This window comes from Bubalus bubalis, chromosome 4 (assembly GCF_019923935.1).
Source record: "Bubalus bubalis isolate 160015118507 breed Murrah chromosome 4, NDDB_SH_1, whole genome shotgun sequence".
NCBI classification, from domain to species: Eukaryota; Metazoa; Chordata; class Mammalia; order Artiodactyla; family Bovidae; genus Bubalus; species Bubalus bubalis.
In genome coordinates this window covers 109,929,120-109,955,406 of record NC_059160.1, presented here as the reverse complement: position 1 = coordinate 109,955,406, position 26,287 = coordinate 109,929,120, and the positions used below count along the sequence as shown (strand labels likewise).

Sequence of the window (26,287 nt, the reverse complement as noted above, 5' to 3'; positions counted from 1 at the left end):
GTGCTGCATCCAGCCCAGCATTTTGCATGATGTACTGTGCATATAACTTAAATAAGCAGCGTGACAACATACAGTATTTAGGCTCCTAAAGTTCTGAAATGTTTTCAGGCCTAAAAATATGATAGTCCTTTTCTCCCCTCCCTGCCCAATACACAGACACACATGGATACCCAGATACCCCCTGTTCTATTTGGTGTTATTTTTGAAAATTTTGACAAGGTACTCTTTCATCTGTGAGGCTAAAAACTCAAGAAGGTGTATCTACTAATTATTGACTTTAGCAACGAGGAAGTCATTAGCGATAGTCTCAGACAGAGCAAGGAGGAACAAGGAGAACACGTATCATACCTGACCACCTAGTCACTTGAGGGCTCTGGGGAGAAAGGACTCAGTCTGTCGCCACCCTTGAGGAAGATCTGCAGGGAACAGAATCAGTGGTCTCAGGGGAGAGCTAGGTTTCAGTTACAGCAAGAAGGGGGAAAAGCTATACAGAAATAAAGTTGAGGATGTAAGGAATTTTGATGATGGCCCAGTTAAGAAATTTTGTTCAGAAACTAAACTACAGAACATTTCTAAATATATCGTTTTCAATTTGAGTATGAAACACTGTCATTGTTTTTATATTGGTAAAACCTAACATATTCCTTTAAAATATGCCGAAAAATAACCTAACAGTTCAATAGGGCTTTATATGAATATGAAAGTAATTTTAAACACGAAATATTTCTGTTATTTTTTTCCATCTTGGTAAAATTGACACCAGTGCAATTCTAAGCGAAATGTTTAACATATATTCACTTTTAAAATTGTAATAGTGAATGTCAGTGCATAGGTTAACACTTCAATTACTCTATACTTAATGTGAGAATGATTACATGCTTGAAGAATACATAATCCACAGTTACGTTTTGCTTTTTGTAGGTCGGATTTTAGATAACAGCACTAAGGACCTTAAGTTTGCATTCACTAATCTAACACCGTTTACAGTATATGATGCTTATGTTGCGGCTGAAACCAGTGCGGGGATCGGACCTAAGTCAAATATTTCAGTATTCACTCCTCCAGAAGGTAAGAGCATCTCCTCTAGTGTGTGAATGGGAACTTTATTGACTCAGTTACACATTGTATTAGAAACTCTTTGGTTGATATTTATCTAATTCATGTTATTTCCTTATCGGATGACTCCCTAGTACATTCTGAATATGTGTCCTCAGAACACTAAACTCATAGCAGGCCTCGTGATAAGAGGGACCAAAGAGCAAGTGAACATCACAGCAAACGTTACACGCTGTGTCAGCCTGCATCTTCACAATGAGAACTACTGGCAGAATCTCAAGACTAAACACATTTAACATGGCTTAAACCCCATTATTTATTGTATATTCTGTTTTTCCACAAAATAGTGTTCAGAGAAATCCATATATCCCACAATGCCTGTGGTGGTGTTGCCGCTCAGTCACTGAGTCGTGTCCAGCTCTTTGCGACCCCATGGACTGCATGCAGCTCCTCTGTCCTTCCCTGTCTCCCAGAGTTTGCTCATATTCATGTCTGTTGAGTCAGTGATGCTGTTTATAATCAAAAGGCTATTCTAAGCAATTGAGGATTCCTGGAAGGTGCATAATATAAATTTACCAGAATAGACTGAAATTATTTTCAAAATTTCTCCTGAAGAAACTTATTTGTATATGTTAAATACCACAGTCTAAGGCTAACTGTAGTATTTAAAAAATATTACCATGCCATTTCACAACCTGTTTTCTGGGCCCACACCAAATTTGCTCAATGCCTTTCTTTATATATTGTACTTATTTAGGAGAATTCAACAATTTTTTTTTACAATCACACTAACACTTGATAAAACAGATTTTTTTAATGTGATAGCTAACATTCAGTGAGTTGTGAGTTAAACAAACATGTGTGCACATGAACACATGCATGCACACTCACAAACAAGGTTGGGCATACCTTCATCAGATAAATCATTCAAGTGTTTGACCATGAGAGGGCAGCAACTATTAGGGAATTTTGTACTTCTCCCCCATTTCAAAGAATGACCCTTGAGAATTTTTGCTATTGAAAGAATGTAAAATTTATGTTACATTGATTTCAAATGAAAATAGTAATGTGTACATGGTTTCAATACACAGATTAAAGAGAAGCACCATATATAAAATAAACAAAAAATAATAAAGTGTTTTTATTTTTTTCATGCCAGAATTTCTCTTTTGCATTTATATTAGAAGAGTCTTAGCATGTATGTCTTCTCCCATAGACCTGAAATTTCTACCTAAACCTGCTCTTAAGAATTTTCAAGAAATCCAGACAGATTTATGTATGCTTGCCAAACACAACATGCCAGCAACGTGGCCTTTATCAGACTTAGAGCCCTTGAATCTGGTCTTTTCTCGACCAACCCAATTGACCAATTTCTATTCTCATGTTGTACAGTTAAATAAATTCAATCTTATTTAAAATCAAGCTGATTTTGGTGCTCCTAAACTGAATCCACAATTTAAAATAATTGTTTTATTGTCATCATTCTTGGCCTACAGCATTTGACCAAAACAGTGAACTAGATAATATAATGTGTGTGTGTATGTGTGTGTGTGTGTGTTAGATGTGAAGTCATGTCCAATTCTGTGCAACCCCAAAGACTGTAGCCCACCAGGATCCTGTGTCCATGGGATTTCCCAGGCAGGAATACTGGAGTGGGTTGCCATTCCTTTCTCCAGGGGATCTTCCTGACCCAGGGATGGAACCTGAGTCTCCTGTACTGCAGGCAGATTGTTTGCCATCTGAGTCACCAGGGAAGCCCAGATAATACACTGCCACATTGCCATTTTATTTAGGATATCACTAAAACATTTATTTCCCTTTCTTATGTCTTTATTATTTAATTTACAAAATAATAAATAGAATATTTAAGGACATTGTTCAACGTACTTCACATGGGTTGTTTTTGACGCCAAATCTTTTTGAATAGACGACTCTATTTGCCCTGTATACCCAGTGATTTACCTCAGTTTTGTCTTACTGCCTCCTGAACTGCTCATCACCTGCTCACACATCCAAGTGGCTCTCAGAACCCACTGGAAACTAAGGTGGCCTTCGTTGCTGTAAGGGCAAGCGTGGCATGGTTCTTTTCTCTGCGTGCCTGCTTCCTCCATGCAGTTCTCAAGGAACAGTTCAGCCAAAGGGGTCTCAGTGAAATACTGGGGCAAATGCAGTGAATGTAGACTCTGACACATTAATTAATCCTGGTCCCACTGATTAAAAATTTGCCATAAAGGAATCTTTAAGCTATATGAGAACAATCAAATAACTCATTAGAACATACACACTTTGAGTTATAATTGATACTTTAATTTTCTAGTATTCTTTTTATTCATTAATATAACAGGTTCTTCATATTCTAATTAGTTACTCAATTTTATTCTTCATATTTTAAAAATAGTCTGTAGTCTAATTAGGAAATCAATTAGAGCCAGCTTTTAAATTAATATATTTTAAAACAACCAAGGTTCTAACAAATCTCCAGATATTCATAGAAAAATATTGAATTTATTTCTTATAGGAAATATGTGTTATCACATTATACCAGGGCTGATTTCATCAATACTGAGAATGATATGGTCCATTGTCTGTCAAAGAAAATCAACATGATGTTGTGAAAGCAGTTATCCTATGTTTTTCATAATTTTTCTGCATTTCCCTTAATATTTTACTGAGCAGATTTCTACTTAGGCATGAAGAAGAGATGGTTTTGGAAAAAATGATGATAATCTCCAGTGTTACAAAATGTCATAGTTGCCATTCCAGAATGAAACAACCTGCCAAATATAGCAATGACAACAGATTTTTGCTTGTTATTTTTATGTGGGTTAAAAAAATCTTAAGTAAATTTTGCTGCTTCAAATCCCCTAAAACTTCTCTATGACTAGTGTCGAATATCTTTTAAGGAAGTTTACATCATGTCTTAAAAGCAAAAAAAGTATTGAAATCCATCTTTGCTCCCCCATAAATAGACTATTGAAGTGAAGACTTGTCCTCAGTAATTTCAATTTGCTATTTTCTGCAAATAGTAGTAACATCTTTGTAGGGAGATCACTAAGAAACTGTCAACTTTGTATTTTTCAGGATTCTCCATGATTTTATTTTTCAAATTTTCAGATTCAGTAGATTTTTACAAAATTCACTTCCAGTGGGAGTTTAATTTGCTAGATAAGGGCAAAAATTATTTTAATGTATTTTCTTTACCCCAATACCATTTGTCTCCATTGTTTTCTTGAAGTTGATTTTTTTTAAATTGGAGATAATTACTTTACAAAATTGAGATGGTTTTTGCCATACATCAACATAAATAAGCCACTGGTATACTACTAATCATTTGGAATTTTTTTTTTTTTTTACCAATTATATGTATACTCTGTTTCCTATTTATTAGTAAAATTTATAGATGTATTGGCCTGAGAATGATTCATAGGTCATCCTCATAGACAACACCTTCAGAATTAATGCTGAACCATGAATAATTGCCTGTGTGTTTGATTTTCTTTAGTTAATTTGGTATCAATATTAAAGGAGTTTGATCTAATCCACACTTCTCTGGTTTCTCCATGAGAATTTTTGGTGTAACATATCAAGTGTCTTTCCAAAGACAAGATACAATGCTGTCTCCTTCATTTCCTTTATCCCCTATAAGCTTTATTCTTCTTTCATAAAAGAGAGAGAGCCTTACAGTTGTTCTTACACAAGTTTGGGGTACATTTTTAGGGTAATAGAGAACCACTTAACTTTGGACTGTGATTGTGAAGCATTAGTGTTATGGGGCAATACTTACTAAGTTATATTGAAAACTATAAATTAGAAGATAAACTATGTCTATTATTTTTAGGTTTGGCTAACAGAATAAGAGACAATACAATTTAAATATACTGTTGTGGGTAATTTTTGTTGCATCAAATGGTACTGACCATTTCAGTCATTTTATAGTAGGTGGGGTTTCGTTATCTGATGACTCTGATCAATATAGTTATTAAACTGGCTTCTTCAATTGAGATTCTACATGAGTTCAAATTAAGTGGGAAAATGCCAGATCTCTTCTCTGATTTATATTATGCAGTACTGACTAAGACTTCATCCACATAGCAACCCTAGAAATGTCAAAGAAAGGTGGAATGGAGCTTTGCCAGTTAAATAGCTGTGTTGTTTTCATACTCTGGTTAATTGGAAAGGTTCTCTACTCTTGAATGATGTAAATATGATAAATATGAAAGAAACATAAGTTTAGCAACAATGTATGGTAATGAAATAAATCTTATATAAGAGGTGACCTATGCAAAGGCTTTTTATCTGTCTTCTTCCTCCCTGTATCCTTAACTGCCTAGAACAGTGACCATATGATGAGTCCTCAGTCTGTTGAATGACAAATGAATAAATTGTTTATTGTGGGGTTCTAATTTAGAACTCTTCCTCCATCTTTCAAAAATTAAATTGTTTTTCCTTCAGATTAGAATACCTGTGGGGAAATCAAGGTAAAGAATTATCCTTCTGTATAGAGATACACCGAAATGTTTTTAGCAAAGGAGATTGAAAGAATTGACAAGTTATGAGTGTACCCATGTAACATTTATCTCTTAATTTTGAGCACAGGTTTTACCCATACTGGACTCTGGAGACTTGACTGCAATAATCAAATAATAGGCTTCTAATTTCAGAGTTCAGAAACTAATACTTGTCTCGGAAACTAATACTCTCACTTGATATTGGTTAATGATTCCATTGGGTTGTCGTGGTTTTGAGATTCAGAGTTCAGCTATCTAGTCATTCACTAGTCAACAAACATTGAGAAATATTTTCACTATTAAAATATTTAAGGAGTTGTTTTGTACTGATTACTTTATAGGGACAAAAAAACCCAACTCTTAATCTCTAAGATGAAATACTACATGATTATGCTAACTTCATGTTTAACTTAAGCTTAATTAGGTTCATTAATTATAAATAATATTTATGGGAGTTATGACATTAATTCCTTTCTGTTATCTTAAAGAAGAATAGAATCATTCTTCGTTTGTATTTTACTCTTAATATGTCTTTCTTCCAACTGGAGTTTGCTAAATCTGTGAAATATTTTACCTTAGGGAAATAAATTTAATGTATGACCACATCCTAATCATAAAGAACAGTATTTTTATGTCACATTTTCTCTTTCTTCAGCCAACATATTATAAAGTCTTTTGAACCATTTATTCCTTATTGTAATCTTGTATAGTGATAGGAAAGATTTAATGACACCCATTTTATAGATAGGGAGACTAAATGTGGAGGGAGGAATGAAATATAAACTAAAAGTGGACAAGTGCCCAAAGTAGAATTTTTCTTGGTTGATTGGTCCTGTTGTACTGGGAGGTTTCCTAGTAGTTGCTCTTGATGACATACAAATATTTATTTTGTGTATTTATTTAGTAATTTGATGCTTTTATTCATTACAAAATGATCACCACTTGGTGACTTTCTAACTGAAATTTAAGTAGTTGGTACGTTATCTAAAACCAATTGTTTTTCCTTCTTTTTCTTTACTTCTGAAAAGAGTAAGGGCATCTGAAATTTGAGATTCACAAAATTTATAAAATCAGCAGACAAAAGTCAATTAATTTTTCAAACAAATTAAAAATTGACTACTAGAGTTTACCAGCTACATGTAATTGCATTCAGAGTATTCCAGATATTATCTTTTGGTATGTTTTAATTTTTGTAAAGCCTTCAAGATTTCCACTTGGAATTCACCAGTCATAAACAACTTTCCCTGGAAAGTTATTTTTATAAATTAATTTGTTCTGAACAAATGTTATGGCATTTTGATTTGGGAAAATTATGTTACTCTGTTTCCTGTGTACATGTGGGGAGCAATGTATAGAAATTTAACATTAGCTATCTGTGTTTTTAAAGGGTCTGATACAAATTGTTTTAGTCTGTTTTCTAACAGAATTGCTTATATGTCTTCAGTCATGAGCTGACTTCAGGAATTTTTAGAAATTTGAGAATGTATTTTTAAAGTTCCCTCCTCTTCTTCTCTTTTTTAGTTCCAGGTGCAGTATTTGATTTGCAGGTTGCAGAAGTAGAAGCCACAGAAATAAGAATTACCTGGAAGAAACCACGACAACCCAATGGAATCATTAACCAATATCGAGTGAGAGTATTAGTTTCCGAGACAAGAGTGATTTTAGAAGATACTCTGCTCATCGGAAAAGATGAGGTACTGCCCTTGAATTTCCTATTGTGTTGAGCCCTTTCTACCTGGTCTTGGCCCAGATAACTTGGGAGATTTGCCAACATGCAAACATAAAATATTTGACAAGCTTCAAAGTACAAAGTGAAGTAAATTTAGCTATGCTGATAATCTAGCTCATCATATTTCAATTCAAGACATTTATTATTAGTTAAGTGGTATTATTCTTTTTCAGCATATGAAAAATGTTAATTGGGCAATTAAGCGGGACTAAACGTTCTTCCATAAGTGAATGTTATTATGGTAATAAAGTTAATGAATTGTTTGGAAACTCCTGTTAAGATTTAAATACTCCTCCTAAGGTTGTGCTTGCAATTTGGAATAGTTGCCAAAGAAAGACACAATAACTTTAGTAACTGTTGTTGACAAATGGTTTTGTCCTCCTTAGTCTTAGGAAGCCAGATTTCTCCAAGCTACCTCATTTAAAAATAAGCAATATACATTTGACTAAAGAAATAAATAAGAGATGAAATCACTTCATAAATATAAAATAAGAGGACAGTGTTTGTTTCTAGTCACACTGGAAGCCTTCTTTCCCCCACTTTGTTTCTATCTGAAAGTGTTGTGTTGACCAAAAAGTTTGTTTGGGATTTTCTGTAAGATGCTATGGAAAAATCCAAATGAACGTTTTTGCCAAACCAATATAGGCAGCACTAATTTTCCCTTCACTGTCTTCATTTACCTCATCCAGACAGCTGTTCACCTGGGAAATCCTTCTACGATTTTTTTTTTTCTATTTTTCAATTTTATTTTATTTTATTTTTAAACTTTACAATATTGTATTGGTTCTGCCATATATCAAAATGAATCCACCATAGGCATACACATGTTCCCCATCCTGAACCCTCCTAAGACTTTAAATTGATTGTATCCAGATATTGGTGGTTCCGGGGGCTCACAAAAAATACATCTATTTAAGACCAGTGAGTGTAGCACACACTGCAACTTGGAAGCCCTACCTGCTGGTTATTCAGCAATTAGGTTCCACTTGTTTGGTCCAGAATCATTACTTCTTCTAGCTGTGCTCTTGTTTTTCTCAACGTATATTGTCCATTCTATTCCTAGTCCTAGACTTCCTCCATTTCTGATACCCACCTGGAAGTCACCTTCAGTTCAATTCAGTTCAGCCACTCAGTCATGTCTGACTCTTTGCGACCCCATGAATCGCAGCACGCCAGGCCTCCCTGTCCATCACCAACTCCTGGAGTTCACCCAAACTCATGTCCATCGAGTCGGTGATGCCATCCAGCCATCTCATCCTCTGTTGTCCCCTTCTCCTCCTGCCCCCAATCCCTCCCAGCATCATGGTCTTTTCCAGTGAGTCAACTCTTCGCATGAGATGGCCAAAGTACTGGAGTTTCAGCTTCAGCATCAGTCCTTCCAATGAACACCCAGGACTGATCTCCTTCAGAATGGACTGGTTGGATCTCCTTGCAGTCCAAGGGACTCTCAAGAGTCTTCTCCAACATCACAGTTCAATTCTTTGGCACTCAGCCTTCTTCACAGTCCAACTCTCACATCCATACATGACCACTGGAAAAACCATAGCCTTGACTAGATGGACCTTTGTTGGCAAAGTAATGTCTCTGCTTTTGAATACGCTATCTAGGTTGGTCATAACTTTCCTTCCAAGGAGTAAGCGTCTTTTAATTTCATGGCTGCAATCACCATCTGCAGTGATTTTGGAGCCCAGAAAAATAAAGTCTGACACTGTTTCCCCATCTATTTCCCATGAAGTGATGGGACCAGAGGCCATGATCTTCGTTTTCTGAATGTTGAGCTTTAAGCCAACTTTTTCACTACTTTACTATGTGCTAAGTGCATTCTGCCCAACCAGGACTCATTAGTACAAGTTGTTTGACCTCTGGCCCAGGGTTATAGTTTAATCCAATGTTGACTCCATTCCTCTTGTGTAAAAGATGTTGAGTTATGCTTTCTCTGATACTTTAGTCGACAGCTCAGGGACAGGGCAAAAGCTTAACCCTCTGCTCCTGCTGAGATGGCCTTAAATTAGATATTTTACTTTTTTAGGATTGTGTGGCAGGTTTCACACTTCTGCTAATGATATCTATTGAATGATAAGCCACGCCTCTTTTTCTCTTGAAACTAAGAGATTCAGGAAAGACTTCTTGTGATATGATCCACAATCCCTGTGACATAATAGAGATCACATGAGCTTTGGTATATACAAATCTGGGTTTATATTCGTAATTTGGTCACTTAGTGTGTTTTACTGGAGAAGGAAATGGCAGCCCACTCCAGTACTCTTGCCTGGAAAATCCCATGGATGGAGGAGCCTGGTAGGCTACGGTCCATGGGGTCGTTAAGGGTCAGACACAACTGAGCGGCTTCACTTTTCACTTTCATGCATTGGAGAAGGAAATGGCAACCCACTCCAGTGCTCTTGCCTGGAGAATCCCAGGGACGGGGGAGCCTGGTGGGCTACCGTCTATGGGGTCGCACAGAGTTGGACACGACTGAAGCGACTTAGCAGCAGCAGCAGCAGCAGCAGTGTGTTTTACAGCAGAGAGGTTAAGTGCATGGACCTAGGAGACAGAATGCTGGGTTTAAACCTTGGTTTTGCCCTTACTGATGGTTTAACCTTGGAAGAGTAGACCTGACCTCTCTGAACTTGTTTCCTCTTTAAGATAGGGACTCTTAAGAGTCTGTATAACACCGAGTTGTTAGTGAGGATTTAATGGATTAATGTATGAAGAGCTTAGAACTCCACCTGGTGTATGGTAAGTCTGGTGACCTGAATAATTGTGACCTGTTGTAATTATTAATCATGGCATTGGACCTTTCACCCTCATTGGGACACTATATTAGTTTCCTTCAGTTTCAATAAAAGGAGACATTATACTTTATTTCTGTGGTTGTATATTTCTTCATTAGATCAGGCCCATTGTTGATGTTTCTGCTTTCCTGTGTGATTGGTGTTTGGGTTTGCCTTTCAGGAGGTTGGCGTGGGGAGATACATGTGGCAGAGACTCTAGGTCCCAATGAGCCAGTGTCCTACCCTGACTCTGCCTTTTCCTCCTTTTCTATGACCTTGAGTCAACTTTTGGAGACTTGCTGCCCTCATTTTTAAAGTAGAGCTTATATGCCTGCCTTCTGTTGATGGGTATGATGAGGAGTAAAGGAGATAACAGATAAAACGTCTGGCTTAGTATGTATCCTTTTCCTTGACCTTGGTGTAGGATAAGGAATTTTCTATTCACTCTTTAACTTCTCAGAGTATAGCCTCCACACCGTGTCCTAAGAATTTTTGAAATTCTTGAAGTCTTGTTAGAAGTCACCAGTGACCTCCTACATGTCAAATAAGGTGGATATATGTTTTTAACTGCCTCATCTTCCCTGTGTCCTCCGAAATCCATTCCTTTACCTCCACCTCTCCAGCTTTTGACACAACCATTTTCTCCCTGGTACTTGCTCCACCGTTATATAGTGCAATTTTGCAAAAAGAATTTGGCCTTGTACTATGAAAAATGAATAAATTAAGAAAGCTAGCTCTTTTACTCTTTCTAATTCCTTCCTTATAAGGGTATTCCAGAGAGTTCTGTCTTCAGCTATGTTACAGTTTCAGTCACTGCTTCCTATTTGCATGACTCTTTCACCTCGTTTTCCATGATGATTTTTCTGACACTCTGCATCCCTAATTACAATCATTTCTGGGGAAATTCTGCCAGGACTCATCACATTTAAACTCATCTATCCCCATAAAACAACAAAACAAGCATCTTTTTTGAGATAATAGGACTTGGTTCTTGATTGGAAGGAGGAGACGGTAGATAGAAATCCTGGGACAGTGATAGGGACCTATTAATTTTCCTGTGGGACAGAAGAAGAAAGTCTGTAAGGGTAATTGATAGTTTTCATGATCAATAACAAGGTCAGGAGAGAGACTGAGTTGAAACCCAGATACGAAAAAACAGGCTTAGAATTCCCTATCCCCTTGGATTGGTCACACCACAGATCTCTGATCTGAAAGTCATTGTCGAAGCATTTGGGGGGCCTTTGTGGCTTTTTTTTTTTCCTCATTGATTTATTTTTATTTTTTTACTTTACAATATTGTATTGGTTTTGCCATACATCAACGTGAGTCTGCCACGGGTATACACGTGTTCCGCATCCTGAACCCCCCTCCCTCCTCCCTCCCCGTACCATCCCTCTGAGTCATCTCAGTACACCAGCCCCAAGCATCCAGTATCATGCATCGAACCTGGACTGGTGCTTTGTGGCATTTTTATATGTCTGATATCTCTCTTTCTGGATAATGGCACCATTATCTTGTCTTCGTGAGGGCTTAGAATCTTGGGATTACCTCTGACTTTGGTTATACTTTTAATAGCTTATATATAATATAAGCTATTAAAATATAATATATATTATATAATATACTTTTAATAGTGGCATTTAATAGCCACTCAGTGTTAAGGCCAGTTCCAAGTGTAACCTTCATACCTCTGTATTCCATGCTTGTGTCCTCACCAGCTCAGGATTGCCTGGACTATTTTTGTTAGCTTAAGACACTAGTAGTTTCCATTGTATAACAGCTTGCCACAAGCTTAAAACAATTCACATTTATCATCTCGCAGTTTCTGTGGGTCAGGAATCCAGACAGCTCATGTAGGTTCCCTGCTTAGGGTCTCATAAGGCTTCAGTTAAGGGTCTTTCCTTCCTGTGTTCCCATATGGATGCTTAACTGGGTAAGAATCTACTTCTTGGCTGAGTTAGATTTTTGGCAGATTGAATTTCCTTTTGATTCTAAAACTGAGGGCCTTGGGTCCTTGCTGGCCCCTTGACTAGAGACTATCCTTAGCTCCAGCTCATGGGGGTCCCCCACAGTTTTTTGCCACAGAACTTTCCCAACATGGCCATCCACTTCATCAAGCCAGCAAGGACAATCTATATGATGTAACCATGGGAGTGACATCCCATCACCTTTCCCTTAGCCCATTGGTTGGATGAAAATCACACTTCCCATGCGAGAGGAAGGGATTATACGAAAGCATGAACAGCATGAGTCAGGGATAGTAGAAAGATCATGAGAGAGGCATTGCTCTGCAGTCTCTGGGTTACAATCCATCCTGATTAAAGTATTAATGCATTTAAACTATAAAAGTAAATAAAAAATGAGAATGGACTTGGAACATGAATATGCATCTATTTTAGTAATTAATGCTTTCCTATTGTAGCAGAAAGTCAATTGATACTGTCTAAAGTAAGTGACTCTTTGCAACGCCATGGACTATATACAGTCCATGAATTCTCCAGGCCAGAATACTGGAGTGGGTAGCCTTTTCCTTCTCCAGGGGATCTTCCCAACCCAGGGATCAAACCCAGGTCTCCCACATTGCAGGCAGATTCTTTACCAGCTGAGCCACAAGGGAAGCCTAAGTGACCCTTAACGGAAAAGTAAAACATATTACCTAGTGATTTTAGAAGTAACACCGTAAGAACTGAAATTGAAATGATTAAAGGTGTTGCTTCCAACAAATATACAAATATTGAATCATTATGTTGCACACTGGAAAGTAATTTGATGTTATGTGTTGATTATATCTTAGTTAAAAATAAACAATTGATTTCAAAATCTCCAAAAAAAGTTTCTTCTAGAGAGTAAGACTTGCAGTTGGAAAGCTACAGACAGGAAAATATTATTTTCATTGAAAATCCGTCATCATCTCTTATATTTTTAGCTGCCTGCATATATCTTGATGTATTAAAATATAATCATCCTATGCTAGATTTGCTCTGATATCATCACCCTTATTGAAATTTTTTCCAGTGACTTCTCATGACTTGTTTGTTTCTTAATAGACAGGAGTTATTTAAGCATGCTGAAATATGTATAGGATTTTACTCTCACTATTTAAACACATATTTGAAAAAAAAAACATTGAAAATTTAATCTCAGGGTTTGAGGACTTTTATTTCAACTTCCAAGCTTATATATGAAGGTAATCAATAACACGACTAATAAATGATTGGAAATCCAGCCTCTGCTAAAATATTTGATCAACTCTGACAATAGGGTATCCACGAGCATGTAATCAGCTCCTGTTCTATAAGCTTTAACCATGCTTCTTTGTGGTCTCACAGGCATGCATTTATTAGGTAGCTATACAGTTCCAGGCACTATGACAGGTCCAGAACATATATAAATAAGAAACTACCATGTTCTTTAACAGTTTTGAACTGAAGTATTTGTTCTCTAGTGTTTACCAGTTTATCCCATTTCTTCTGTCCAGACCCACACGGTAGCTTAGAGTAGCTTAGAGTCTGGGATTTGCAACCAGGGAAATGTATTCCAGTCCTATCTCTGCTATGACTAATTTTATGAACATGAACAGCTGACTGTAAAATGGAGATGATAATACCTTTTTCTTTGGGATATAATTAAGTGATCACATGGGTAAAAATATTTATCACTGTACTTGACACAAAGTAGCTTTAAATGTTGGTGTCTCCATTAGTAATAACAATATACAATGATTTAACTTTTTATCATTTGAAAATAATGGTCATGGTTTCCCTAAGGCTTAATATCCTCAGTTTCTCATCAGTCATTCATATTATTGATTACTCTCCTGTGTATTTATTTTCCAGTTTATCAATGAGCCTCTTTCTCAGCTGAACACTATATTCCATATATAGTTTTACTAGAGCCAAATTGAGTGGAGTTATTTTCTCCTTTAGCAGGAATTTTCTGCTTCTATCAATGCAAAGAATAAAATTATTTGGGAAACTTATTTTACCTAGATGAAAGTATAAAAAAATCCTAAAGTCCACTCTTCATTAATTGCTCTGTAGTTGAATTTCACACTCAGATCTCATTCTGTACTTCTGTACTTGTTTTTCAGATCAAATCCTGAGGGATTTTCTCCCCAAAGACATCTTGCTATGTAGCATCACAAATTTCTGAGATTTGTATAGATACATCTTTTCATCCAACATATTTCTCAAGTATATAAATGTTTGTCAGTGGTGAACATAAGAATGTAAGCCAAATGCTTGGCTCCAGAATGAGGCTGAGGACAAGACTCGAAAGTAGTATAGGAATTCTAGAGATGTTTACTTTGTTGAGCATTAGGAACATAGACAGAATCAAGCCTTATAGAGTTCTCACCCAAATAAGTGGAGAATGATACAGTTTCCATTAGAAGGCTTCCAAACATATACTAATTATAAAATTCTTTTTACCAGTGGTTGAAAATAGTACAAATCATGTTATAGTTTATAATAAAATATGGAAGCGTTTCTTAAGAATAAGCCAACGTTTTCATTAAACCAATTGAGTAGACTTCCAGAAAGTATAAATTGATACATATAGTAAAGTTTTTGAAAATACAATCATATTAGCTATAATGAAGACTGTTACATGTAGAATCAGGTTGGTTTATTCAGGTGGATTAGGAACTGAACTCTCAAGACTTCTAATTCTTTCATATCAATTCCAAAGATTCCTAGGTAGCATATGAGAAGGCTTTCGTGTTGATGAATTGCGACATTGCCTAACTCAGTTGTTCTCGATCGAGGGCGGTTTTGCTCCAGGAGACACTTCGCAATCTCTGAAGTTTTCATTGTCGCCACAGGGAATATGTTTCTAGGGGGTAGGGACCAGGGAGGCTGTCCCTACAATGCCCTGCACAGCTCCCTATAACAAAAAAATTCTCCAACGTGGAATGTCATTAGTGCTGGGGTTGAGAATACTAGACTAACTCAATGAGGCCAAACTTGGGGGAGTTGTGATAGGCCTTTATTTCCTTCTCTCTCACTCATTTCCACTCTTGTTTCTTAATTTCTCAGCCACTTGTCATTTATTTCTTAAGTTCTAATTCTTTCCTATCATTTTTACTCTTAAAATTATTTCTTTTTCATCCTTTGAAAAACCTAATCCCTGTTTTAAAGAGGCAAAGTGTGAGAAATATTCACAAAATGACACACTTGGTGATAATTAGTAACATTCTGGATTTTTACAAAACCAGTTCAAATCACTTATAGTTAGGGTCGTTCCAGTGTATGTGGAAGAAGTTCAGATAGTCAAAATTACTCAGTCACCTCTTAGGCTGGAACAGTAATTTGTCAACAGAGATGCTTAACTTAGTTAATTGATGGGATACTATGGCTGAACTCTCAAAAATGTATCTGACGTTGGTATAAAATATTGTGAGATTTAACACAAAATCATAGTTCAGGGGAAATTCTTTGTATTACCCCGTTGTACCCTCTGTAGTTCACACTGTATTCTCAAAGGGTGGTTGATTGATAGTGGAAACAGCTGTGTGGTTCAGGCATAAATTATTGACTGGAATACCAGAGCATCTCTGAGTTATGTGTTTGTGATTCATGCCTTCTCTGACTTCCCAGTGGAAGTAAAGTTGAAGTGTGCCTTGGAAGGTGGAAGATCTTTAGTTTGTTCTAAGTATGGTTCCTTATGCAGAGTGATTTATCATGATATTTTTGGAGTAAATATTATTGATATCTCCCTGCTTTTCATCACAATACTTCCCTGGGTAAAGAAATAAGATTTAGGTAATCTTATCTTATAAATATCATTTGGAGAATTAGATATATCTTTGCATCTTTTCTCGATTTTATTTCTTGGAAAAGTTAATATTCAAATGATCTGCCTTTGTAACTACTTAAATAACTAAGCAGCCTTAAAATTCCTTGCCTTCCTGATATTTTTCTGAGCATCTACTTTAAAAAAAAATACTAAGTGCTTTATGTTCATAAGGAATTAAAAGCCTGTGTTGGGCTCAACTCCAAAAATTATTAAAAGATAGGTGTATCAAAATTTATAAATAAATAAAATCTATATTATGAATTAGAAATTCTGAAGGTGCAAGAACATGGATTTGGAAGGAATAGAGTGATTTTCTTCTTTGAAAAAAATATTCTAAAAAAAAAAAAAGGGTTTGGAGGTGAGTCTTGAAGAAATTGACAAAAAAAGAGTAGTTCTTAAAACATTGTCTATTTTTCCCCAATACTTCATTTTGAAAAATTTTAACTGGTATAAATGAAAGAAAAAAGAGTATAATGTGCATCCATTAACCTATCACCTGGATTCCATAATTATCAACATGCTGTCTTTGTTGCCATCTCTCATTTTTGCTGTTGATGCAGGTATATTTTAAAATAAATTCCAGAGTTCATATCTTTTTGCTTTTACATGCCTAACTAAGTATGGATTCCTAAAAAATACTGAAATTCTAATTCATTATGTAATTCCATTATCACAAGCGACACATTTACTAATATTGTCTTGGTATCATCTAAACCTAGATTATTTTCAGATTTTTTCATTTTGTTTCAATCTGTTTTGCTGTGTGGAAAGAATGGAGAGAGTTCTCTTGCCATCCTAATATAAAACTCTACTGTATATACTTGTAATATGCTCATGATGTTTTATTTCACGTCATTATTTGCTACTTGGGTGGACTCGATTCATGTGAGGTACATTACGGCATCTTGGAACAATCACAATTACCTAAAATATTCCTTAGACCCATAGCCTTACGTAGGTCTGTCTTGAACTGTTTGAAAACTATTGCCATGTAATTTTGTTCATGTCTGTAACTTCACTCAATTATAGGTTATTATTATTGACATATACCCAGTAGGCATGCAGGCTGCTCACACCTGGTGTACAAATGAGGACATAAATTGGCAAAGCAAAACACATTTTAATAAGGCAGTAGGCCTAGACAACTTATTATTGGGTGGTAAGCAGCTAAAATATTTTAGTCATGAAACTTTGCATGAGGATGGCTATTTTTTTTTTAACCATATTTGAGTCAGAAATAAATTATTTCCTTTTTTGCACAATACAGTATGGAGTTTTAAGATACGGAATTGATCATAATGGGCTACAGTGATGCAGGATTTTAATAGTTTCAGAATGAAAATTTGAAGTGTAAGGGAGACAGTAGTCATGGAAATAATATTACCTTTAAAAAATTTATCATTCCAAAATTACTAGTTGTTGAAACTAGTACTTGATTGAAGCCATTATTAAATGTAACCATCACTGTCTTTGCAAATATCTGTTTTCAGGTGCAGTATATAAACCCCATGGCTCCAGAAACTGTGAGCATAGGAGAGTCAATGGCAGGATTATTGGAGGGTTCAGCTGAGATGTCTTCTGACCTGTACTCACTTGCTTCAGTTATATATAACAGCCATCCACATGATTACTTTCCTGTGAGGGGCAGAGCTGAAGACCAGCCTTCAACATTTGGTAGGTACATTTTTTTGTTCTGTCTGAAATGTATTTAAACCACCAGCACTAGCTAGCACAGATATGAACCTTAGCTCAGAGTTCAACCCAATTATTAATGGTCCATGGGCTGGAGTCAAATTTTTTTCTTTAACTGTTGGATAACCTCATGCGGCAAATGGAAATGCCACACAGGCAGGAGCTGGCCCCTCCTAACCCATCTGACCTTCCTCCAGAGAAAGTAGCACCCTAGAGTCTCCAGCCAAGCTGCAGAGACAATCAGTTATTACAGTTGCCAAAGCAGGTGTGATGGGAAAGGATTAACATATCTTCAAATCATTCACAGGCCTCACACTCTCTGCAGCTTTTGACTAATAGGTTTTCAAATGTCACTGAAGGTAAATAGGTCAGAAAGTTACAACTCGAGTGCATGGGGTGATCAACAGGTGGAGGTGACCCCAGTGACGTGGTGATGTCATTAGTGTATACACTTACTATTCAGGGTCAAGGGATCTTATTGTTACTATAAGGAGAGTGTCATATATAGTGAATTAAAAATATTTGGTTAGAAGAAACAGATCTAAATTATCTGTTTTTTCTAAAATGCTAAGTGAGAAAAAAAAGGGTTTCTCTTGTTGCTTTTTCTCTAATTTGGTATTTGTTCCCTTCCAAATTAAAATTTGTTATATTGATGGTGGGATTTGGCAAAAGTATCACATTGCATTCAATATATGCTTATTTCATTTACTGACATGTTTTTCCTGGCAAAGAACACAACTTTTAGAAGACACTAAAAATTAAGAGGCCCATGATTTCCAATACAGATTTTTTTAAAATACTTTGTTTGGCCTAAGCACTAATTATCACTGTTGGAAGTGCACAGTTTAAATAAGTTAAAAAAACGAAACAAAACTATTTTTTGAAATAGGGACTTTTTGAAATCCTTGTCCAGATATATTTATGTGGCAGTTTTATAAGCATGCTTGCTTTAAATCATTAATGGGTTTAACAAATGTGTGGTGAGTTTTGAGTCCAAATAAAATCTTATTTCCATGATTTTATATCATAATGCAGCACTGACTTATATAATATTTCAGTTTATATTATCGCCCAGTTGTTTTTTAGGAAAAGAATTCCTAACCTGTCTTTTTTAGAAAGTTATATTTTCTCAAAACACTAATCTCTTATTCTGGGATAGTGTATAACAACTAGCAAAACTATATTATGAACACAAAGTGTCTATATATGTTATTGGAGTACATTCAGTATATTTATTATTAATTGTGTATCTACCTTTCATATAAGGGATTACATGGAGAGATTAATGGATAATGTGAAATTGGGTTTAAAATTTCACTGTGGAAGCAAAAATGATTTTGATCACAAAGCCAAACACTTGTTAAATTTTTTAAAAACTGATTTCAAATAGGAACTTCAAGGAATCAGTATATCACTGACATTGCTGCTGAACAGCTGTCCTACGTTATCAGGAGACTTGTACCTTTCACCGAGCATATGATTAGTGTATCTGCTTTCACCATCATGGGAGAAGGACCACCAACGGTTCTCAATGTAAGGACGCTTGAGCAAGGTAAGAATATATTTCCTTTGAAATAGTTACCTGCAGATATTTCTCTGGTACATTGTAATACTTTTCATTCATATTAATTTTTCATTCTTCTTCTCAAGTGCCAAGCTCCATTCAAGTTATAAACTATAAAAATATTAGTTCTTCATCTATTTTGTTATATTGGGATCCTCCAGAATATCCTAATGGAAAAATAACTCATTATACAATTTATGCATTGGAACTGGATACAAACAGAGCATTCCAGATGACTACTATAGATAACAACTTTCTCATAACAGGTAGAACAGAATTTTGTTTTGACATTCTTATTCTGATGGAAAATGCACATCTCTCTATGCCATTAAACACTGTGGAGTACATGTTGCATCATTGCAGACTTTGTTGTGCTATGCTCCCATGGATATCTTTAAAAATACTTGCAGAAATAACTTCATTAAATGTTGTTTTTCTTTCACTATATTTATCAGCAAATAAAGTCATCAGACCACAGGTATCCTAAGAATATACTTGACCTACGGAATTTTATGCCTGGTGCATCAAAATAACTCAGTATTGACTGAATGTGACCATCAGCTGAAGTAATTGAGCTGACGTGGTGTTTGTGCCAAATCAGCTACATTCCTTGCAGTGTGCCAAAAATTGTTTCTTCAGGCTCAGACCACTGCCTTGATATTTTAGGAGAGAACTAAAACCTCATCAAGATGGAAGGCTCCCATACCAAGGAAGCTTGGGAGATTGGGATTATAGGAGGCTGATTTAAAGAACCAGTCTCCCAGATAAGTTATTTTCACTAGTCTTGTGTTAAATGGCAGTAATCCAGGAATAGTATTCTGGGGACTTTGAACAAATGGCCTATTTTCCTTACAGGGTTAAAGAAATACACAAGATACAAAATGAGAGTGGCTGCCTCAACCACTGTTGGAGAAAGTTCTTTGTCCGAAGCAAATGACATCTTCGTGAGAACTCCAGAAGATGGTAAGAATGTTAGGTGCAGTTTTAATAAAAAGAAGCAAGTGGTGTTGCATGCTTACTGTCATCTCCCTCATGCTGCCTTTAGTGTCTGAAGCAATAGACATGAAAAAATACACACATTGGTTTTCTCCCCCAGAACCAGAGTCGTCACCTCAAGATGTTGAAGTTAGCGATGTTACCGCTAGTGAAATAAGTTTGAAGTGGTCGCCACCGGAGAAACCCAATGGGATTATTGTTGCCTATGAAGTGCTCTACAGAAATGTAAATTCCTTATTCATGAAGAACACCTCAACAACAAACATAATTTTAAGAGACTTAAAACCTTACTCCCTCTATAACGTTTCTGTAAGGTCATATACCAGATTTGGCCATGGCGATCAGTTATCTTCTGTACTTTCTGTGAGAACTTCTGAGACTGGTAAGTTTTTTTCCCCATACATATTAATGAAGTAAACATGGCCAGTAATTGTCATATTGTTTTATATTTTACATACCCTGAAGTCTGTCATTCTGTTCTGTAAAATCCAGGACTTTATATGATCTTTGTGGGAAGATGTGGGAAAAGACTTGCTGTGTAAATTTTTTAAATCTGATTTACATATAAGGGAACTCCAGAATAAAAGTCAGTGTTTTTTTTTTTTTTTTCAAAGGAAGTATCTTGAGAAATCAGAAGTCCTTTCAGTGTACCTATAAATTAGGTTGCTTTGAAACTAGGAATAGCAGAGACACATTCATAAGAATAGAATCCTATACTATATATAATCTATATAAATTCTGTATACATCCATATGCATCTATCTATAGATATATCTAAATTTATACATATATATGTATAAATGTGTGTGTGTGTGTGTGTGTGTGTTAGTCACTCAGTCGTGTCCCACTCTGCGACCCCATGGACTGTAGCCCACCACTGGAGTGGGTTGCCATTTCCTTCTCCAGGGGATCTTCCCGACCCAGGGATCGAACCCACATTTCCTGCATTGCAGGTGGATTCTTTACTGTCTGAGCCACATATGTAAAGATGTAAGTAGATATATATCTATAGATGTATAATCCAGGTATCCTGCATTTCAGGCAGCTTCTTTACCATCTGAGCCACCTGGGAAGCCCATAGATGTATATAGACTTAATACATGTAAATTCTATACATCTGTCTATGTATGTGTGTATATCTATATACATTCTTGAGTGTATATATATATAGCCAGAGGTGTAGAGTCTGAGCACAAAAAGGACATGCCTGGGAAGCCTTACAAAGGAGGTAGCATTTGACCTTAATCTTAAAGAATCAGGTGGAATGGACATTATATAGGTTGTTGTGGCCAGGGTGTGTATCCCATATAAATGAAATAATGTAAGCAGAGAACTAATAGTGTTTCAGTTTCAGTGTACAAGAGCAAATAGCACAAAGTAAGACATTTGGATGATCTTAGTGCATTGTTTATATTATGCTTATAAGCATATATTGGAGCATCACTTTTAGACCAACTCTGTAGCACATGCCTAGAATTAAAACTAAATGTAAAGTTACTATTTTATCCCTACATTTAAAAAAACAAATATTTGTTGACTAGCTACTGGCTGACGATTGGAGTCAATGTTCCTATACATCATAATTAGCTAAATATCAGCAATTTCTTATGGTTCATCCAGATGCTGTAGGTGAGGCCCTGTCTCTGACCTTGAGGAATCAGGGATCTAGTAGACCAGCTTACCTTTGGGCAAAAATACTCTCTTGAGACTGGTCACAGAAATTAATAAAATAAATTGATATAAAATTGACCAGAGAGGATGACACAGATGGTAATCCATCTGCAATGCAGGAGATCTGGGTTCGATCCCTGGGTTGGGAAGATCCCCTGGTGAAGGGAATGGCAACCCACTCCAGTATTTTTGTCTGGAGAATTTCACAGACAGAGGAGTCTGGGGGGCTACAGTCCATGGGGTCACAAAGAGTCGGACACAACTGAGCGACTGACACTTTTTTTGCACTTTTCATCCTCTTGAGACTGTCACATAAATTAATAAAATGAAATGACATAAAATGGTCCATAGGGGATGACAACAGTCGTAATGGCAGGAATGAGTAATGAAAAGAGCGTTTTTTTAAAATCATCATAAATTGTATATTATGGTGCAAAATAATTGTTATTATATATATTAGCATGCTTCATTGCTTTTATAAATATATGGAAAATAAGTATTTTTGAGAAAAGTCTCTACCTGGTTTCATTTTGCACCACATCAAGGAAAGAAGCATATTTTAAGTACCTGCAACATATTCTTCTTGACTTTCACAAAAATTGCCTTTTTAATTCTAAAATAAAGTGATAACGTATTATTATCTGCATTCCTAATGAAAAACTGAGGTCTGCAAGGTTCATCCTTTCCAGAAATATTCAGCAAATAATTTATACTATGGCAACCTTTCCCTGGGCTCTATTAGCACTGTACAAGAAAATGAATTTCCACCCTCCTAAAGTTAATATTAATTACTGGGTGTTTCACGGGCAGTGGAATCTGCATCAGTGACTTTTCCTCTAGATCATGTCTAATACAAGTGAACCACCAATTTGAGTTCTTTTTGCAACAGAGGTAGCTGGAATTTTAAACACAATCTCAAGCTGTCATTTGAAGCAGGATGTACTCAGGAGCAACTGTTTACTCCCAGGGATCAATGTTCTTGTTAAATACAATAAATACACTCTCTACTCTTACTCTAAAAATCAAGATCCCACTTTCAATACTGTTTCATGAGAAATTGAGAGCTGTGCTAACTCAGCTAACTAAAAAGCCAACTACAGCTAATTATTAGTGTTAATGCTGCTAGTTACAAATAGGAGTAAATTATTTGTTCAGATGTTTTATCTTGATTGGGGAATTAGAGTTTATAATGCTTGAAAGTAAAATCCTCATGTGTCAAGCAGGAAAAATCAATATAGGATTGATCTTGTGTGTGTGTTTTAAGTATAGAATGTGCACTTAATAAACAAACTTGAGATTAGTTTATATTTTCTCATACTTAGGGCACAATAATCACATAAAGAACTTTAAGTTCCCATACAGATTACCCTTTGATGATCTATATATGTATATTTTCTTTCCTTTCTTTTTTTAAGATATAATTTTCTTTACAGTAAGCCTTAACCACTGCCTTGAGTAAGTCTGAATTGGGGCAATAATACTAGGGGATTGTAATTTAGTTGTTGATCAAAACTTTGTGTGGAACTCTTTAAATTTATTCATGTTAATGAAAGGCATTTTATTACTTTCTCTATGTGACATTAAAACTATCTATGCCAAACAATAATCTTCTGGCATGCCCAGGATAATGCCCCACTATTTTAGGATAATCATGAACTAAATTATTCTTTAATTTTAGTTTTTAATAGCTCTAGCTTATTCCAACTGATATAATAATTACTTGTCATTCATGAGTTATCCATTTTACATGGTACTTCGACAATTGGAAGCACCAGGCCATTTCAGAAAAATTTAAATATGTGATTACTCTCCAAAATCACCAAGTCATTAAATCTATCTTGCTTTATTTTCAAGCAAGGTTAGGGGATAACCCATGCTGAAGATACAGCATGGGTTATCCCCTAAGGAGAAATGAATAAAAACGTATAGGATGTCAGCCTGGGGTCAGGGCTGCATATTTATATCCTGACTACTGGTGGTAGGCAGGTACATCCACAGGGACAAGTTAGCGAATTCCAATGAGAATTTTTCAAAATCCCAAGTTATACTGATTTATAAAGTTCAAGCATAGCATCACTAATTCCTTTTTTCCCTTGCAATTAAAGAGCTATTCAATTCAATCTTACTTTCCTTAGATGTAAATTTCTCCTTTGTTTTAAATATGTTCTATACCACCTTGAGCACAGGTTTTCATTCACTGGACAGACTTTTTATGGATTCCATATCACGAACTACCACTGAATTACGCACTATAGTTACAGCAGTAAATAAGGCCACATTTCTGTCTTTCTGGAACTTAACATTCTAGAAGGGTCAGAGAAGATAAACCAGTAAACAAATAATATATATGATTGTTGATATTGGCAAATTCCTTGAAAAAAAAATCAGGGAAAGAAAAGAGAGTTATGGAAGAATGAGCAGGCAATTTGAGATGGAAGACTGAGAAAACGCCTCTCTGAGGAGGTTATATTTGCCTAGAGATATTAATAATGTGTGAGATTTACTTAGATGAGGGTAAGGAAGAGAATGTTCCAGAGGAGGAATAGCAATTACCAAGTTCCTGAAGAGGAAAGGCTCTTGATATGTCTGAGGAAGAGGAGATCATTTCTCTCATTTGAGCAGTGTGAGCTATGGGGTAGAATTAGCAGATGCGAGAGAGAGAGAGAGGCAGAGGTGGACCATACCTTCGTGGGTGCCATACTAAGGAATGTGATGTTTAATTTTAATGTGAAGCTATTGGAGAATTAGGCGATGAGAATTTGGTATGTTTTGCAGTTTTAGAAGATTGCTTCTGAATATATTGGATGTGGGAATAAAGAGGAAACTCAAGATTTCCTATCAGGTTTTGGCCTAAGCATCTTGGTGAATGAGGTGCCATTTATTGAAATGAGGAAGTCTGGGGAGGAGATGAGGTTGGAGAACTCTTAGGAGTTCATGTTTTGAACATGTTTGAAATACTCAAGTGCCTGTCGTGAAGGCAATTGGGCAATAAGTTTTAAACTCATGGAAAGGATCCAGGGTTGAATATACAATCTAAAAGCATCACCATATGTTGGGTATTCAAATTCAAGGTTGAGATAAAGTCACATCAGGGTAAGTGCAGATAGAGTTGAAGAGAAGCATACAGCTATGTCCTCAGGTAATAGGACATGGAGACTTTGGGAAGTCAAGGAGGAGCCAGTCAAGGACTAAGCAGGAGTGGCCGGTGAGATCAGAGGAAAGTCAGGAGAAGGTCATGTCTTAGAAGTCAAATGAGTAGATATTTTAAATTAGAAGCAATTTGTTTCCTACGTCAAGTGCTACTGACGGTGAAGTGATGGTGGTTTAGTCACTAAGTCGTGTCTGACTCTTGCTACCCCATGGACTGTAGCCTGACAGGCTCCTCTGTCCACGAGATTTCCCAGCCAAGAATATTGGAGTGGGTGGCCATTTCCTTCTCCAGAGGCTCTTCCTGATCCAAGGATTGAACTTGCGTCTCCTGCATCGCAAGCAGATTCTTTACCACTGAGTCACCAGGGAAGCCCCTGACAGTGAAGCAATGGCACACAATTGATTAGTGGTTTGGCAAGATGAAGGTCATTGATGACTCCATGAGAGTACGCTTCATGGTTAAAAATGAGGAGAAAATGCCTAATTGAAGTGGGACTAAAAGAGCACAATAGGCAAGAAAGTGGAGAAAATGGGTAAAGGCAAAATTTGAGAAATGTGGATATAGAGTGGAGGACAGAATAGAGCAATAACTGATGTGTGTTCACGTGTATACAATGTGTGTGTGTGCTGTGCTTAGTCACCCAGTCGTGTCTGACTCTTTGCGACCCCTTAGACTATAGCCCACCAGGCTCCTCAGTCCATGGAATTCTCCAGGCAACAATATCAGAGTGGGTCGCCATGCCCTCCTCCAGGGGATCTTCCCAACCTAGGGATTGAACCAGGGTCTGCTTGCAGGTGGATTCTTTACCTGCTGAGCTACCAGGGAAGCCCCGTACAATGTATATATCATAATAGAAATAATTCAGTGATGAGAGAAAAACTAAAAATACAAGAGAGAGGAAAAAACGTCAAGTCTAAAGTCTAACTAGGTAGATGGAATGGAATTTAGTGCAGAAATGGACTAGGTTTTAGATAAGAAGGCAGTTGAAGATGAGTGGTAGGAAAATATATAGTCCTCTTTGAGTGTTTTTATTTTCTCGATGAAATTAGAAGCAGGTTTATCAGATTTGAATAAGGAGAGGGAGGAGATACTGGATGTTTGTGGAGAAAGAAGATGGTGAAAACAAGCATAACAGAGTAGAAGACTGATTAACTGAAAAATAGATAGGCTGCCAAGTGATGGAAAAAGATTGAGCTTTGAGGTTAATTAAATTAAATTAATTATTTTAAATAAATTTTTTATTTTTTTTATATTTTTTATATAAAAATAAAAATTTTTATTTTTATAAATTTTAAATAAATTAATTAAATTAAATAAATTAAATTAAAGTAAGGCTAGTCAGTATGGAGT

General features: G+C 36.1%; 1 protein-coding gene across 2 annotated transcripts in view; it reads left to right on the top strand.

Annotated features, from left to right (window-relative positions):
- Nucleotides 1-26,287, top strand: part of PTPRQ (protein tyrosine phosphatase receptor type Q) — a 283,288-nt gene that overhangs the window by 62,140 nt on the left and 194,861 nt on the right. For both annotated transcript variants that reach the window (XM_025284400.3, XM_044941897.2), the window contains exons 16-22: nucleotides 922-1,068; nucleotides 7,086-7,258; nucleotides 17,354-17,537; nucleotides 18,946-19,107; nucleotides 19,206-19,385; nucleotides 19,975-20,082; nucleotides 20,216-20,497. In XM_025284400.3, the coding sequence (XP_025140185.3) occupies nucleotides 922-1,068; nucleotides 7,086-7,258; nucleotides 17,354-17,537; nucleotides 18,946-19,107; nucleotides 19,206-19,385; nucleotides 19,975-20,082; nucleotides 20,216-20,497 (1,236 nt within the window). The remainder of the gene's footprint in view (nucleotides 1-921; nucleotides 1,069-7,085; nucleotides 7,259-17,353; nucleotides 17,538-18,945; nucleotides 19,108-19,205; nucleotides 19,386-19,974; nucleotides 20,083-20,215; nucleotides 20,498-26,287) is intronic.